We start from the raw sequence: 18,735 nt of genomic DNA, 5'->3' as shown, positions 1-18,735 counted from the left end.
GCATCTTCTTCAGATTGTTCAATCCACGTGGAATATTTTACTTCTATCTTTTAACTCTACTCATAATTCAAGGTTCTGTATAAGTACTATAAGGACTATAATTGCTAACCTTAAAGGGAAGTGATTGCTTCTTCACTGGACACCTACAGTTCTTACTCACTTGGAAAATAATCACATAGTCACTTATTACCTCTCTTCTGTTGCTTACTTAAACTTATTGAATGTTTTAGTTATGGTTTGACATCCCTGCTAGATAGCATGATCATTAAGAGCAGAGATATTTACTTTAGACACAGCACTGACCCACACATGATGGTTGATTACAGGACATTGATTATAACTGATATGGAACTTAATGTCCTGCAACTAGTACTGGGATGCCCAGTTTGTGGGAGTGAAAAAGAAATTGAAAAAATTCATCCGAAACCGGTTTGGCTCAGTGGATAGAGCATCGGTCTGCAGACGGAAAGGTCCCAGGTTCGATTCCAGTCAAGGGCATATACCTTGGTTGTGGGCACATACCCAGTGGGGAGTGTGCAGGAGGCAGCTGGTCGATGTTTCTCTCTCATCAATGTTTCTAGCTCTCTATCCCTCTCCCTTCCTCTCTGTAAAAAATCAATAAAATATTTTTTTTTAAAAAAAGAAAGAAATTGAAAAATTTCTTTAAAAGTTACTAAAATGAAAATTAGGAAAGGAAAAAAACTAACAAATTTAAAAACTGGTCATCTGGGGAAGAAAAACTAGAAATCAAAATAATGTTTGGCCTAATTTAGAGTCCTGGTTCCAAATGACTTTGTCATAAGAATCAACAAGTGATCAATTAATTGAAAAAAAAAATTTCTGATTTCCTTTCCTCTTCGAATATTTATTGGACATCACAATTGGTGCAATGCCTAGCACCAAGAATGCAAAGATAAATATATTACAATGTCTGTCAGCTCAAACTATAGTGGATGACACAGAAATATAATTAAAATAGTATTCAAATTCACTCTACCAACAATTAATTCTACAAGTAAAAGTTGCTGATTACTTTGCCCCCAGAATTTAAAAAAGAAAAAGCCAGTAACTTTTTCCTCTAGCTTTTGTCAAACTACCTATTTGAGGGTGTGAACAATTTGAGAGGCATATGGCATTGTAAGCCCAGAAGCTGTGACAGTCTCCCAAGATGCACTGTACATTGCCAACTACTTATGTGGTATGTTTGAGCTTCAGATCAGTATCTAGGTTATATTCTTAAAACACAGAGCAGATGTGTGTAAAGGGAATCTTGCTTATTATCTCTTGTCATTAGAAATTCTGAAAATCTGTTGATAAATGCTGATTGTTATTGGCCTCCTTCATTACTCCTGTACTCAAGTGTTGAGGAGCCAACATATTTTATCCTCATAGCTCATTCTCAATATTAGGATTCTCAGCTGTGGGCCAGTGAAAGGTAACTTGGTATATTGGGAAGATTACAAAGTTGGGGTAAATGTAGGTTCAAATCCAAGTGCTACCAGGCCCTTGCTCTAATATGTGATTAGGAATGAGTTAGTTAACTTTAATCAGCCTCATCTGTGAGCTATAGATTATAATTCCTATTTCAATGGCCTAGAGTGATGATTGATATAAAAAAATATTGGTTACTTTCCTCCCTTAATCCATTGCTCATACAATAACTTGAACCTTATTTTCTATCAACTATGAACATATTTGGTATCATTTTCATAACAACAGAACTCAAGGTGAGAAATTTTCTCCAAAGAGGATTGGAAACATTTTCTTTATGGCTGAAATTATTAATTAGATATCTACAATTTTACATTATTTTCTATGGTAAATCTTTAATATGTTTTAATAGCTAAAACATCTTTTAAAATCATGCTTACTATAGAAAACCACAATTTGGAAGAGAAGAAACCTAGGGACTGAGAACTAATGAAAGGACAATGTATGAAACAGTGTTTTCTAGCAATTAGAGGTGACTGAAAGGAATTAACTACTCTTCATCCCCTTCTCACCCCACGCCTTAGCTCAGGTCCTCACTCTGTCACTGAGAGGTAACATCCTACACTTGGGGTTGATTTCTGGTGCCATTGCTAGTTCTAAGTTGGAATCTGGTTCCACTGCCTATTGTGAATGGGATAAGCTCCTTAACCTTGCTAGGCCTTAGGATCCCAATCTGCCAAGCAGGAATACTAATTCCTAAGGGTTATTTGGACTTATATTATGCAAAGTGCCTAGTAGTACAGTAGTGTCTAAAACATAAGCTCTTGGCTACTATTTGCTCCCTTCATTAGTTCTTTTACAGAAATTACTAATTCAATTTTATTTCCATTTTAACAACTAGTACATTATCCTTGGCTTCAGGGAAAGACTCCACCAACTCTATGTGTTCCCGAGATACAAGCCCATGAATACATTTGAGGCCAAGTAATCCAGAGACAGTTTATCCACAGAGTGAATTATGAAGACAGTTTCAAATAAGATCTGATATACTAAGTGTCCATTAGAGGTTCAAAAATATTAGATTGGATGATAGCTGTGAAAGCCAACACTATTTTTTTTAAAAATCAGTAAACAATAATAAAATGCCACTATGTATTTACCTACTTATTAGCAGTTTACAGGTCTGTGAATATGCTATCTTCTGCCAACGTGGAAACTGTTATGCTCACCCACCATGGATTAAGTCTAAAGTCTTCACATGCTTTACCTTAATTACCTTCATTGGTTCTTTAATCTCCTGACTCTTATCTATTTACAGTATACCTTGAAGAATGGTGTGCATATCTAAGCATTAATCTTTATAATGAGCATAGATTTGTAATAAAAATAATCCATTCTGTGCTGAGTGTATGCTTAGTGCTGGAAAATAGGAATAATAGCAAAAGAAAAAATAGTTTTTGTCTTGAAAAAGCTTTTCTGTAATCGAATTGCAGACACTGGAAGCCCTTGCAATTTATAAGGACACTGTCCAGAGATTTTACAGGCATATAAAAGATAACACCTATAATACCACACTGCACTAAAAATAAAACACCTTATTGGATATTTAGTACAATGCAATGTAATTTTCTTTAAGCATCTTGGGTACAGGTATATTTTAATACTGACATATTTCTAGTCAGAATAGTAAGTGTAAACTATTTAGCAATCACAACTACAGTGCCCTTGCTCTTTAAGATGACAAATTACTAGTTGGTGGGTACATGACATATACTTAAACTCATAGATCGCACATCTTTATGTAATAAGATTTTTCTGTACACAAATGCCCGCTATTAGGGATCTCCTTATGTATAAAACTGCTTGAAATTGTTTGAGCTTCCTTCCCACCTTCCTTCTTTCCTTTGTCTTCATCCTCCTTCCCCTTTTGTGTTTCCTCATTCTTTTTTTCTTTCATTTTGATTGAGAACTTTATGAAGCAAGATTCCACTTATATTGGAAATAAGGACTGAAAATTTTGTGTGGCTAGTTAAAACAAGGTGTTTTCCATTAATCATCAGAAACTACAGAAAAAATAAAGAAATCATTTCACCCATTAAACTATTCTATAGTATAAACCAGTGGTCGGCAAACTCATTAGTCAACAGAGCGGCAAACCGCAGCTCGCAAGCCACATGTGGCTCGTGAGCCACAGTTTGCCGACCACTGCTATAAACAAAAGACGTATTCCACTGAATAAGTATGCAGTTTTTCTAAGATTCAAATTCTTACCAAAATTTTGTTTTAATTTTTTTATAATTTATTCTTATAAGTACTATATTAAAATGTTGATATAATATTAGACGTGTAAGTTTACCTTAATTTTTACTCATTAAACTAACATGAACCTCTTTATGTTGTATCATTTGGTGTATGTTTAAAAATACAGATTCTGAGTAATTAACAATAAAATGTGTGTCCTAAATTTATGGCTAGCACTGATATTAGCCCTCATTTTTAATGATTTGACAAAACAATGAGGCCAGAAAGATTGCCTCAGAAGCTGGGTTCATCTTTTGAGTCTAACTACTGAACATTTAAAACACTCCCATAATTCTTCCGAAAAGAAAGTGAACTCGAGGAAAGACTATATTTTCAGTACTGTGTGAATATTGACCACTTAGATTTAAAGGGGTCAGCCTCTACTTCGTCCAACACTCGAATTCAGGTCCCAGAGCTTCCAACAGGATCATTCTGAGAGGAGATGTTAAGTACCAACCATGGATGCAGTGGAACCTTTATGCACCATGCTATCTGTAGCAACTGCCAGTCAGGTGAAAATGTTAGCCAAGATTTTTCCTATATTTCACAGAGTTTGATGGGTGAGGAGCAAAACCCTTCCTGTCAAACACAATAATTTTAAAAGTACACAAGTTGAGTGAACCTATAATAAGCAAGGTATTTCTGGATGTGGAGTAGGGCATTGTTCATAAATGCCCATGCAGTAGACATCCAGGGCAAATCAGGACAGGAAACAGGCCTGACCATGGGCTACAGCAAAAGACCACATTCTTCTAAGATACCTTCCCAAAGTGTCAGAAACATATGCCAAAGTAGCTAGCTAGCTCAGTGTCTCTTCCTAGTCAACAACCTTAATTATTTTCTATCAAAGTGATGCATGCTCTGGGCAGGTTTGACTGCACCCAGCTGGCCTATCGTGCACACCTAATTGTGCGTGACAAGGAGAGCCCACAGTTATTGCTTAGCAGCATATCCTCTCACCAGAAGGTACACAAATAATATTGAGGAAAAGCAATTGTTTCTACTTTTTCTAGCAATATTTGCTACCGCCTAGGAATCAAGTAGCTGGGGTGTGGAGGGGAGCAAGTAGAGCAGTGCCCATAGGAGCTTCGGTCCCAGCCTGTAAATCTAATTCTTATTTAGGTGTGGACCCTTCTTCATAATACAGATTTTGGACTTTTCCAAAATAGCCTTAAAAGGAACAGGCACTCATTGCATGTGTGCGTGCGTGTGTGTGTGTGTGTGTGTGTGTGTGTGTGTGTGTGGTTTTGAGTAGCAAAGTAGTAGGTGAACACTTGTCTTTAGGTATCAGATTTTTATCTGTGAAGATTTCATCCAAATATAATACCCGTGGCCTAAAAAGAACCAAACCAGGGCTAGTGTTTCAATCTTACAAACTTCTAAATTACTTCATGTATCTTTCTGCTAGGTTGCTGTCCTCTGTTTAGCCTTTAAGGTACAAATCCCCTGGAAGCTTTTCTTAAATCGCTGGAGAATGCAGTAGACTGTACTCCCGTAATCTTTTGCACATGCCTTTATCACAGCAGATAGTATGCTCAGCTCCAAGGTGGAGTTTGCTTTTCATCTAACCAATGGACCATGAGTTTCTTCAAAGCTCTGTTGCTAGCAGTAATAGGCACTTAATAAACAATGATTAGATCAGTGAATGAATGAATAAAATGTGCATAGTCAATTTGGTTGGAGCACTGAATTCTTAAAGGTGTGGTAGAGATAAAGAAAAAAAAACAGATTGAATTCAGATATTAATATTTTAAAATACTTTTAAAGAGTCCCTGTGAAGAACACTAAGCTATTTAGGATAACTGATCTTGAGATACAGTGACAGTCATAGTTGCTTGGCAGATTCAGCTGAATATGCAATTTGGACAATAATTTTATATTGGGAGCATATGTATTTGCTTATATCACTACTAGAGGCCTGGTGCACAAATATGTGCACTGAGGGGGTGTCCCTCAGCCCAGCCTGCGCCCTCTCGCAGTCCGGTACCCCTCAGGGGATGTCCGCCTGCCAGCTTAGACCTGCTCCCCACAGGGGAGCCCAGCTTCTGGCTGAGTGGCACTCCCCCTGTGGGAGTGCACTGACCACCATGGGGCAGCTCCTGCATTGAGCATCTGTCCCCTGGTGGTCAGTGCACATCTTAGCGACAAGTCATTCTAGATGATCCGCCGTAACAGTCGCTTAGGCTTTTATTATATAGATTCTGGATTATTCTATTCCTCTCATTTTTAGTGTCCTCACCCGAGACATAGAATTATATCACTTACCTATTATGTATAATGTTTATTATAAAAATATGAAAAATAGATACAATTTGTGATCCTTAGATTTTTAAGAGGAAATTGTAAATATTTTTAAAGTAGGCTTTCCCAATTCTTACACACAACCAGGTTGGTTCATTGGCATTTTTGGACAATATAAACACTTACAGCCTGCAAAGGCTAGTTATGATACAGATGTATGAATTGTCAGCAAAGTTTTTTTTGTAAAGGACAAGAGAGCAGACATTTTGGGGGTTTGCATTATCTCCTCTCTGTCCCAAGTACTCAATTCTGCTCTAGCAGTGCAAAAATGACATATAGTTTGTAAGTAAGCAAATGAACGTGGCTGTGTTCCAATAAATGTTATTTTATAAAAAGACAGCTGAGCGGGATATAGTTTATAGGCAATACATTGTTACTCCTGACAATTGTTACTCAGGCCAAGGATAAGAATAAATTAATAAAGATTCTTAACCTTCCCAGACATTGGCTTTGGTGCCAGGAAAACATCTCATTTTTATAAACTCTCTTTGCTATACAAAGAACCTGATAATTTCCATTTTATTTTAAATCATTTCTCAATGTAGGGTAATCTTACTTGATGCTTTATCATACCAAAGAAGTATTATTATAAATTAAATTTTGTTTTTTTGTGTGTCTAGAAAACAATATTTAGTTCAAAGTAATTTGCATTTTCAGTTAGGGTCTTGAGACTAGAGCATCATGCTTTGCTGAGAACACTTACTGTATACTTGTAATTGTCCACGAAAGGAATTTTTTCCACGTGAGTTTTCAGCTCTGCACTCATATATGCCTGCATCATCCAGCTGCACATTGGGTATTTCCAGCACTGCCTGAGATTTCCGCAGCCGTGCCTTGCTAGGGATATAGCCATTAACCTTCATCCATGTAATTGTTGGAACTGGGCTACGATAAGGAGCAAAAATATCGTTAATATACTTTCCACTATTAGGGACATAGATTCTGTTATCTGGTAATTTAAGCACTTAATAGGCGGAGTGCAATAAAGTGTAATCACAATTAAGGACCATGTGCTGGTTGACATATTTCACTTCCCATGCCGATTGTCTGATAAGTAAATAGTTAGATGCCAAAGAAGATAGTTCCCTTTCTTTCATATTTCAGGAAAGCAATTCATAGATAATACATATACCTGTTAATACATTATACTTTATTTTTAAAACCTTTGTAAAATTATTTAAAAGTGATTTGGTGAAATTACAAAATAATTAATACTTATAGCAAGGGATTGAAAAAGAGTTTGAGCTAAGTGGATTAAGAATCCTTTTGGCCCCCACTCCTGCAAATATCTTCCTTCTGCAGCGACAAATACAGTTTGCATGTAATCTCTCACCTGTTCTGTATGATGAACGTACTTACACATATGATATTTTTGTTTTGTTTAAACATGTAACTCATATGCTTGATGTTCATTATTTTTATTAAAAGATTGAATCCCAGGTCAACTCAGGACTTATTCTGGTTAATAGCTGCATATTATTCCATTGTATTGACATATCAGAATTTAATCAGCCATTCCTTATAGTTAAACATTCAGCATAGTCCCAGTTTTGATTGTTTTCTTTCTTTGCCACTAAGAAACAATATTACTACAAACAACATTGCACGTATATCATGCACTATTGCTTTTATTTTCTGCAGCAGACATTCACAAAAGTGGAATTGATGGATCAAAGGGCATGTACATTTTTCATTTTAATAAGTACTGCCAGATTGTTTTTCAATAATATAGTGGCAGTTTCCACACCTATCCGTTATATATGAGCCTGTTTCCCCATATCCTTGCCACCATTTTATGTGATTAATTGTTTAATTTTTGTCAGTATTGAAAGGTAAAAAATGGCATTTGATACTTTAATTAATATTTCTCTGAACTCTAGGAAGGTTGAACATCTCTTTTTAATTTATTGGCCATTTGCATGTGCTTTTCTGAGATGTTTGCTTATGTTACTTTTCTAATTTTTCTTTCATTTTTCTGTTTCCCTGTTTGTATTGTTTAAATTAATTTCTTAGAGTGTTTTGAGTATTAGAATAATGAAGATTTTGTTTCTCAGAAAAATTCTGTGATATAATTCTATACATATTTTTAGGAGAAACAAACATCTATAGTTTTCTTCATGACTTCTGAATTTTTGTTTTTTTTTTAAATAAAATTACCTACAAAGCCAAGTTTATGTCCATATTTTCTGCAGTATTCCTAGTAATATTTTAAATTATTTTTATACAGTTGGATCTTTGATCCATCTGGACAATATTCATGTTTTGGGTGTGAGGCAGGGAATTCAACTATTTATTTCTGTATTGTTAACACTCTCTTCCCCACAATATTTGGAAGGTTGTGTTTGTCATATAATTGGTTCTCACATACTTGACTCTGTTTCAGGCTTTTCAGTTCTGTTCTGCTGATTTATTTATTACTATCTATATTTAATGACCTTTCTGGTCTGGACCTACTCTACTTTTCCAGTTTGATTTCTCACTACTTCCTTCCATATTTCCTGACCCAGAAACACATCGCTGTGTGTTTCCAATCATATCCGTTAAAATCCTACTGATCCCTTGAGACCCGTCCTAAATGCCTCCTCTTCAGCCGTCTTTCCTTATTTGTGCAGTCTGCTGGATTTTTTTTTTTTTTTTTTTTTTTTTGCTTTGTGTATACTACTTGCATCTCTTGTAACATTCTATCATAAATCATATACTAAGGATAGGGTGTTTTTTCACAAATTTTCTTTATAGGAACAATAGGAATGTTCACTGTTATAAACAATGCTATGATAAAGACCATGTGTGTTTTTGAACATCTTTCTGACTTATTCCTTAGGAATAAAACAGAAGTGAAATTGTTGGATTCGGGTTGATAGTTTTTGCTTGTTTGTTTAGGTACATACAGACAACATCCAGGAAGAGTGAACCTTGCATTTTTTTGGAATAACGCTTAAGTTGGCATGGCATATCATTCTTTTAATATATATGAAAAACTAGAGGCCCGATGCATGAAATTCATGCAAGAGTAGGCCTTCGCAGCCCCAGCAGCTTCATCCAGAAGGTCATCTGGATGGTTGTTCCGCTATTCAGACATTTAGTTGATTTGCATATTACGCTTTTATTATTATAGATGATTTATGATTTTTTTAAATTGATTTTTAGAGATAGAGGGAACGAGAGAGAGAGAAAACAAGGATATGCATGCCCCCCAACTGGGGATGAAGCCCATAACCTGGGCATGTGGGGGACCTGGAATAGAACCAGCAAGCTTTCAGTGTAGGGCAGTGGTCGGCAAACTCATTAGTCAACAGAGCCAAATATCAACAGTACAACGATTGAAATTTCTTTTGAGAGCCAAATTTTTAAAACTTAAACTTCTTCTAATGCCACTTCTTCAAAATAGACTCGCCCAGGCCGTGGTATTTTGTGGAAGAGCCACACTCAAGGGGCCAAAGAGCCGCATGTGGCTCGCGAGCCGCAGTTTGCCAACCACGGGTGTAGAGGACCACATCCAATCACCTGAGCCACACCAGCCAGGGCGTGATTTTTTAATTTAGGATTTTTGTGTCACTATTCAAAGGTGAGATTGTATGCAGTTTATTAGGTTTGTTGGTGTGTGTGTGTGTGAGGGTGTGTGTGTGTGTGTTAGTGAGCTGGTGGTTTGTTCACAGGCTAGCTTTGACAAATTATGTATCACAGTGATGGATGATAGCTTGGGAAACATGCCAGAATACTTCCATTTCCTATTTTGATAGCTTAAGTAGTAGAGAAATTATATGTTCTTTAGAATACTGATATGACTCTTACAAAAAGTCATCTGGGTCTGCTACCATCAATAAAGTTAGGGTGTTTTTGTTTGTTTGTTTGTTTACAAGTATGTTCAATTTCTTCTTTTTACTTTAATTATGTTGTGTTCAAATATCTGCTGCATCAATGTTGGCAATTCATATTTCCCTAGAAAATCAACTATTTCATCTATGATTTCTGTGTTTTATAAATAGTAACTGTTTAAATCTATTTCCTTTGTATTTTCTTTTCTTTTTTTTTTAGCAATACATGTTGCTTAGGAGCACTGGCCTTCAGTAATACAATTAAGGTTTAAGTACAATTTGGACACAAAGGTGCTGTGTAACCTCAGGAAAGTTATCTAAGTTCCATAAATTTTGTTTAATGAATATTTTTTAGAAATTAAAAAGAGCAAATATATTATTTTATATTTACATACATTTGCTTAAAAAAATCCTGCTCTTTATTTCTTTTTGAAAATTGGAATTTTCAAATAGTGTTAGCTTTCTTTCAGCCTACATAAGTTTGTTTTTTTTTTTCACAGAATATGCTTCTTTTCTATTAAAGTACAATTGGTATACAATATTATATTAGTTTTAGGTATACAACAGAGTGATTCAACATTTATATATCTTACGATGTGCTTACCACATTAAGTGTAGTAATCATCTATCACTGTGCAAAGTTATCACATGTAATTGAATATATTCTTCTCCACATTTTCACTCATCCCTCAATGCACCTCCTCTCTGGCAACCATCAGTTTGTTGTTTCAATGAATCTGTTTTTGTTTTGCTTATTTGCATTTATTTTTTAAATTCAACATATAAGTGAAATCACGTGGTATTTGTCTTTCTCTGTCTACTGTATTTCATTTAACATAATACACTCTAGGTTCATCCATATCAAAAATGGCAAGATTTTGTTCTTTTTTTATTGCTGAGAAATAATCCATTATATATACATACAAACTACATCTTCTTTATCCATTCCTCTATCTATGGACACCTAGGTTGCTTCCATATCTTGGCTATTGTAAATATTGCAGCAAAACAGAGGGGTGCAAATATCTTTAACATTACTGTTTTTCTTTTATCCAGATAAATACCCAAAAGTGGAATTGCGGGGTTGTATGGTAGATCTATTCTTAGTTTTTGAAGAATCTCTATACTGTTAACATTTCTTATAGTGCTGTCTACTAAAATAAATTATTCAGGGTTTTTTGTTTGACAATATTTTTATTTTGCTTTCATGTTTGGAGAATATTTTCACTGGATTAAAACCCCTAGGCAGACTACTTTTTAAAGATTTTCTTCTTTTTGTCATTGTTTTTCAGCAATTAGATTATTATGTACCTTGATGCATTTTATTTTTGTTTATCCTGCTTATGTTTCATTAAGCTTGGACATAGATGGAGTTATGTTTTTTAATAATGTGATAATTTGAGGGCTTAATCTTCAGGGCTATTTTTTGTTTTTGTTTTTTCTTGCCTGCTCAGCGGCCCCGCCCCACTGCCTACCATTTGCCATTTGGTCAATTTGTATATTACGATTTTATTATATAGGATTTTAACAATAGGTGAATTTTTTTTTTTCTGGCATGCAGCAAATTTACTTAGAGTTCAGCTTAATCCTTCTGAGGCTTGTTTATAATCTTTGTCAGGGTGGATTCAGAATAGCCTTTATTTTACAACTAGGTTAATCCTAGTCTTAAAGTCTGGTCTTTTTAAGGGTCTCTATTAAATGACCCATTTGTTCAATGAGATCCTATCCCTCTGATTGATTGGAGTTTGAATTTGTTCTGTGTGCAATATCCAGTATTTTTTAAGATCCTGGGTGTTTTTTTCCTTCCCTAGTAGTATTTCATAGGGTGTGAAGTCTTGCTCCATGCACTCACAACTTACTATTTGGTCATAGACTGAATGGAATCCCAGTACAGATTTCAGGAAGTCATTATCTGTATAGCTCCCCTTTCTCTTATTCTGTCCTGTAAGTTTCAGTCCTTCAGCCTCCTGGCTATTCCTACTCTGTCTTTTCAGCTCAGTGATTCTGTCCTGCTCTCCTGGGGTTCCTCCTCCCAGGTCGGTTTGGAGTGAATGCCTCCTGGCAGAAATCTGTACTGATAGCAAACTTTACGTTGTTTGTCTTCATTCTCTGAGGGATGCATTCCTGCACTGTCTATTATCCAGTAAGTAGAATAATTGTTCTTTATGTTTTTTCAAGTTTTTAGTTGTTTAGAGTTGATGCCTAGTGTGATACCAGTTATTTTGCCATGCTTGATAACAGTAGTCAAAAGTTGTTTTAATAAGGAAAAAATAAGTCTGGTAACAATAAAATCCCATTAACAAAAGAATGGATAAATACATTTTATGCATTTACACATTAGATTCATTAGGTAAAATAAATAAATTACAACTACCTTTAACACCATGGAACAATCTTAGAAACAAAAGTTGACTGAGCATAAGTAAGTCGCAAATGACTAAGTGTGTTATAATATGATTTTAGCAATGTTCAAAATCAAGCAAAAAGAATATAATTTTAGAGACATATCTATATATCATAAGATAATTTTATTCACACAAATCAAGAATGGTAACCACATACTTTAGACTGTGTGTTCCTCTTGGGAGAAGACAGGCAGAATGGGTGAAGACCACAAAAATGATTTCAAAATGCTACTCTTGGTACTGTTTTGACTCTTACATTGGTTGCTGTATTAATGGTATATTACGATAAAAATGAATAGACCAAAAATGCTTGATGTTTTCAATCTTCACTCATGTATTATCAGAGATAATTGCCATCTTTTTCAAATGTAAATGTGGATGGATAAATAAACTTTTTTTCACATCTACATTTATTTTATATTTATTTTTTCATCATCACGTTTTATACTCATTACTAGAGGCCTGGTGCACGAATTCGTGCACTGGTGGGGTCCCTCAACCTGGCCAGTGATCGGGGACTATTGGGGCATCTCGCCCAGTCCTGATCAGGGCCGGTCAGTGGGGGGAGGGACCAATGGGAGGTTGGCCGGCCACAGGAGGTTGGCTGTGGGAGCACACTGATCACCAGGGGGCAGCTCCTGTGTTGAGTGTCTGCCACCTGGTGGTCAGTATGCAACATAGCAACTGGTCATTTGGTGGCTCAGTCATTCAGTCGCTTAGGCTTTTATATATATATAGATTTGCTTATGTGATGGCATCTCTAGTGGAGCTCTGCTTTTTAAATAAATATGTATATCTAAAATAATTTATGTTAAATCATCCATATTTTTCACTAACCTATATAGTAATAATGGTTTTCAGTTTTATTCTGGAGGGCAAATGATCGACAATTTACATTAAATTTATTAATCCCTACATTCTCTACTAGTTATTTAATTTACACATAAATAGTTTAATGCAGTGGAGAAGTGCCATTAGCAAGAAATCTTAAGACTTTGGTAGGAAAATAATCACTTCTTGATATTGCTTTCTTACATCTACATTTCTATATTTTCCCCCCAGTAAAATACAGAATTATTGAACTAAATACCTATTTTGCATAGCTTCTTTTTCTTATCTCCCTAATAATTCCATCATTTCTACCTTAGTTTGTGTTTTTGGACTTACTAAATTAAATTACAGCTAATCCTTAATTATTTACTTAAGAATATGTTATCTCAAATAGTCATGACCAAAGTTAAAATTATCCAAAATGTTTAATACCTTAATTTTCAGTAATATATCCATTTATTTTCTGATTCCTGCTTGAAGCATTTTAAACTACTTTATTTATTTCACTATTATAAAATGATAATTCCTATGTATCACCTCATGCAATCGACCAGGATAAGGAACCCAGTATGAATAAGAAAAAAAAAAAAACTGTTCTATCGAAGGCAAGACTGAGGAATAGGATGAGGAGATTCAAAATAGGAGAATGCAAGGAGCATGAAAAAGCACTTCTGGTAGCAGAAGGACAAAATTCCATTTTGATAGCATAAGAAGAAAGGAGATCTAGCAAGGGAAAAATAATCAAGAGAACTTTAGTAGGAAGAGTGATTACGGTCAAGTGTCAGAGTGAGCAGTCTCAAATTATGCTGAACTCTTTCAAAAATTTTTCTGAGTCGTCACTGTATGCTAGAACTGTATTAAAAGTGAGAATCAATAAATGAATATTATAATTTCTTAATGAATTTGTGACCTAAAATTAGAAAGATAAAAAAATGAACCAAATGGTTTAAATACAGAAAGAAGATAGCAGTTAATAGGACATAGTCAAGAAGACTTTTTATATTAGACTGGGAGGTGAAGGAATCCAGCCCCGAAGAGATGAGGAAAATTTATCCTGACAGTGAAAGTATGTTCTTGCATGAACACAGAATAGTATGAGATAGCACAATAGATTGGTAGAACTTTGCATAGTTTGGTATGCTACATGCATGATGTGTGTAGGAAAGTTCATGGAAAGTGCATATTTTCTTTTCTAAAACAAAGAGATCTAACAAATTATAAGAGTTTTAATGCTGTCTATTTCCTTTTTCCTTTCTTCTATCCTAAAATTTTTTACTTTAAGTATCTAGAAGCTTTGGAATGTGAAAATGTTGAAAAGCATTGATGGAGTGGCTGAAAATTTATTAGTAAAGATTTCTGTGTGCAATGATGTACAAAACTCATTATTAAATGAAATAGTGACCTGAGTCTACTGCTAATATTTTACAGGCATTTTGGTATCCCATTTTCATTGATGTTTCTATGACAACTTAGGGAAAATAATAATTTTTGTTGCTTTCAAATGACTTACTTGTAATCAAGGATGATTCATTCATTGTTTTTGTAGTCAGTTGGGACTTTTAAAAAAATCTAAGATTAGGATCAGATTTTAGTTTGCTTAAATTTATTTAAAGCCAATTTCTTTCCAGTAACAACTGGCAAGTGGAATTGTTGCTTAAAAGGGGGACTGATTTTAACTACAGTAAAAGGGTGAATAGAAATGTCAGCTTTGCTAGGAAGGCATAGCAGAGTTCCATTTATCCTTATTTTAGTCTATTGAAATTATATCTGTACAACTACACATTTGATTTTCATGTAGAATAAGCAATGCAACTTACAGGATTTATAAAGAAACTTTTTCCTGGCTAATGCTATACTGAGAATGGTGTTATTCATTTGGTTCAAAAATATCTCTGTTAATGACAGTAAAAGCTTCTGTGAGGCCACATTGAAATTCTGACACAAGCTTTTTGTTATGCACTGTTGAAGTGACAGGATAAAAAGTGCCTCCAAATGTAGTTCAAGAAAGTAAGAAAAGTGTTGGATGAACTTTGGCCATTGTTGAAGTCATTAAAGGTATTTTTTAAAGATCATTTTTATACATATAATAAGGTAATGTGTAGGATCTGTCAAGGCAGACGGACCACTTAGCTGTAAAGATTTAATGATTTCAAAGGAAAGTACTCCCAAACTGCAAATCACCATTCATACACAAATTATAGGTCTGTCTAATGGAGAGTCCTATTTTCCTTGCATAAGTCACTAGTGAGATATGAATTTTACATCTGATGTGAAAATATATACAGTTATGACTCCTTTGTGACTTGCACACACTCAAAAAAAGGAAACACTGTATATGTTTGATAGAAACTAAAAGAACCAAGTTTTATAACTTTTCTCTAAGAAAGCACATAAAAAGCCATCATAAAAAAAGCTATTGAGACAAAGCTTTTGGTTTATGATCCTATATCTCAAAATACATACATAAATAGTTAGATAGATAGATGATGGTAGATGATTAGATAGATGATAGATAGATAAAAATTCAACCATTAATGTGTGTAATCACTGCTGGCTACATAATATACAAAATTTTGAAGGCAAAAGCTTTATTTGTAAAAATTTGGAAACTTTCCGGGGCAGTGAGCATGATGCCTGGGTCTTTCTTGAGAGGGTCCTGCCCTAGAGGCAAGAGACCACTATTTCAGCCACTACCTAACTGGACTAATTGGCACTTAGGGAGAAAAAAATGAACTGCATCTAACTTAAGTATAAGTTTTAGATCGCTCTGCTTTCTGATTATTAACTAATGTATTAACTCATAGCCTTCCCATGGTATTATTTCAACTTATATCTGAAGAATCACAGCCCAGAATATATAATTCCACCCACTTTTAATTATCTTAGGTAAGAATCAAATTTAGGTCAAGAATCCTGGTAGTTTCCATGAGATTATTGTCATTACTGAGTATGATATTAGCTGTGGACTTTTAAGATATGGCCTGTATTATGTTAAGATAATATCCCTCTATTCTTAGTTTGTTCAGAGTTTTTATCATAATAAAAGATATTGAATTTTGTCATATGTTATTTTTCAATGAGATATCATGAGGTTTTAATTCTTCATTTTGTTAATGAAGTGCATCACAGTAATTCATTTTCATATGTTGGACCACCCTTGCATCCCAAAGATGAATCTTATTGCTTAAGGTGTATATCCTTTTAATATACTGTTCAATATAATTTTCTCACATTGTATTGATGATTTTTGCATCTATCTTCATCAGGGAGATTGGCCTGTTGGTTTTCTTTTCTTGTTAAGTCTTTGCCTGGTTTTGGTCTCAGGTAATGCTGGCCTCATAAAATGAGTTTGGATTTTTTTAAAGAATTTGAGGAGGATTTGCATTGATTCTTCTTTAAATAGTTGGTAAAATTAACTACTGAAGCCATCAGGTCCTGAGCTTTTCTTTGGAGGTTATTGATAACTAATTCAATCTCCTTACTAGTTATATATCTGTTCAGATATTCTATTTCTTCATTATGCAGTCTTTATCAGCTGTATGTTTCTAAAAATGCTGTATGTTCCATTTCTCCTGAGTTGTTAATTTTTAACGTATAATTGTTCAGAGTGTCTCTAATGATCCTTTTATTTCTTTATCATCAGTTGTAATGTTTTCTCTTTTAGTTACGATTTTATTCAATCTCTTCTTAGTGTAGCTCTTGGTTTGTCAATTTTATCTTTTCAAAAAGTCAACTCAGTTTTGTTGATATTTTTCTGTTGTTTTTCTTTCTTTTTTTTAAAGAGAGAGGAAGAGAGAGGGAGAGAGTAGCTACCTGCACGTACCCTGACCACACCCTGACAGGGAATGAAACCTGAGATCTGAGAATGTACCCTGACCAGGAATTGATCCCCCTACCTTTCAGTTACTGGACAATGCTCCAAGCAAGTGAGCCACACCACCAGAGCCTGTTGTTTTTCTATTTTCTGTTTCATTTGTACCTACTCTAATGTTAATTTCCTTCTTTCTAAATTTGGATTTAGTTTGTTCTTTTTCTAATTTTTAGGTATAAAATTAAGATATTTATTTAAGAGCTTTCTTCTTTTTTATTTTTTTAAAGTTGCCATTTATCATAACTTTCATCTTATTGCTCCTTTCACTGCATCTCATAAGTTGTCATATTTTGTATTTTTGTTGTCATTTGTTTGAAGATATCTTCAAAGTTCTTTGATTTTTTTCTTAGACTCGGTTGTTTTTGATGTGTTGGTTAATTTTCACATATTTGTGAATTTTCTGGTTTTCCACCTATTATTCTAGTTTCATTCCATTGTGGTTGAAAATTATAATTAGTACTAGAGGCCCAGTGCACAAAATTTGTACACAGGTAGGGTCCCTAGCGGCTGCCAGCTGCTGGACAGGGCCTCCCTTCCCCCAGCGGCTGCCTGCCGCTGGCTGGGACTTCCCTTCCTGCAGTTGACTGGCTGGCCCCACCCCCTGGTCTAACTCCCAGTTGCAATCCTGGTTGAACTCCAGGTTGAGGGGACAATTTGCATATTAGGCTTTTATTATATAGGATTATTTCAGTCTTTTAATATTTGTTAAGAATCATTTTTTGAAATAACATGTAACATCTCCTGGAGAATATTCCATATGTGCTTAATAAGAATGTATATTCTTGTGCTGTTCGGTAGAATGTCCTGTGTATAGGACTGTTATATCAATTTGATCTGAAGTGTTTAAGTCTGCTGTTTCATTGTTGATTTTCTGTCTGAATGTTCTATCAATTGCAAAAGTGGGGTATTGTAATCTATTATTATTGCATTGCTGTCGATTTCTCCCTCAGTCTGTCAATGTTCGCTTTAGATATTTAGATGCCTTGATGTTGGGTGTATTTATAACTGTTATCTTCATGGTAAATTGACCCTTTTATCATTATACTAGAGGCCTGGTGCACGGATTTGTGAACCAGTGGGTTCCCTCGGCTTGGCCTGCAGGGATCAGGCTGAAACCAGATCTCCAACATCCCCTGAGGGGTCCTGGATTGCAAGAGGGTTCAGGCAAGGCCCAGGGACCCCACTGGTGCACGATCGGGCCAGGGAGGAACTGCAGGAGGGCTCCAGGGAATGTCCAGTCTGTCTTGCCCAGTCCCGATCCACCAGACCCTGGCAGCAGGAGAGGGCACTTAGGGGTGATCAGGCTGGCAGGCAGAAGCAGTTAGGGGCAGGTGAGCAGTTAGGAGTCAGTGGTCCCAGATTGTGAGAGGGATGTCTGACTGAAGGTTTAGGCCCGATCCCTGGCTTAAATGGCAGTTGGACATCCCACAAGGGGTCCCCAATTGGAGAGGGTGGAGGCTGAGTTGAGGGAATCCCCTCTCCATGCACGAATTTTGTGCACCGGGCCTCTAGTGTGTATGTGTGTGTGTGTGTGTGTGTATATATATATATATATATATATATATATATATATATATATATATAAAAGCTTAATATGCTAATTGTTCCTCTGACCATTTGACCAGTCGCTATGATGCACACTGACCCCACCAGGGGTCATAAGCTCCTACCTGCAGTTTAGCTTGCTGCCAGGGTCTGGTGGATCAGGATTGGGCGAGACAGACTGGACATGCCCTGGAGCCCTCCCGCAGTTCCTCTTTGGCCCAATCGTGCACCAGTC

General features: G+C 35.5%; 1 protein-coding gene across 3 annotated transcripts in view; it reads right to left on the bottom strand.

Moving 5' to 3' along the window:
* The window catches only part of CNTN5 (contactin 5), a gene marked incomplete at both ends in the record, with an annotated part of 647,340 nt that overhangs the window by 251,572 nt on the left and 377,033 nt on the right, over positions 1–18,735 (bottom strand). For all 3 annotated transcript variants that reach the window (XM_079788975.1, XM_079788976.1, XM_079788977.1), the window contains one exon: positions 6,737–6,918. In XM_079788975.1, coding sequence (XP_079645101.1) covers positions 6,737–6,918 — 182 coding nt within the window. The remainder of the gene's footprint in view (positions 1–6,736; positions 6,919–18,735) is intronic.

The sequence above is a fragment of the Cnephaeus nilssonii genome (assembly GCF_951640355.1).
Source record: "Cnephaeus nilssonii genome assembly, chromosome: 13".
Taxonomy (NCBI): Eukaryota; Metazoa; Chordata; class Mammalia; order Chiroptera; family Vespertilionidae; genus Cnephaeus; species Cnephaeus nilssonii.
This window is presented reverse-complemented; position numbering and strand designations above follow the sequence as displayed.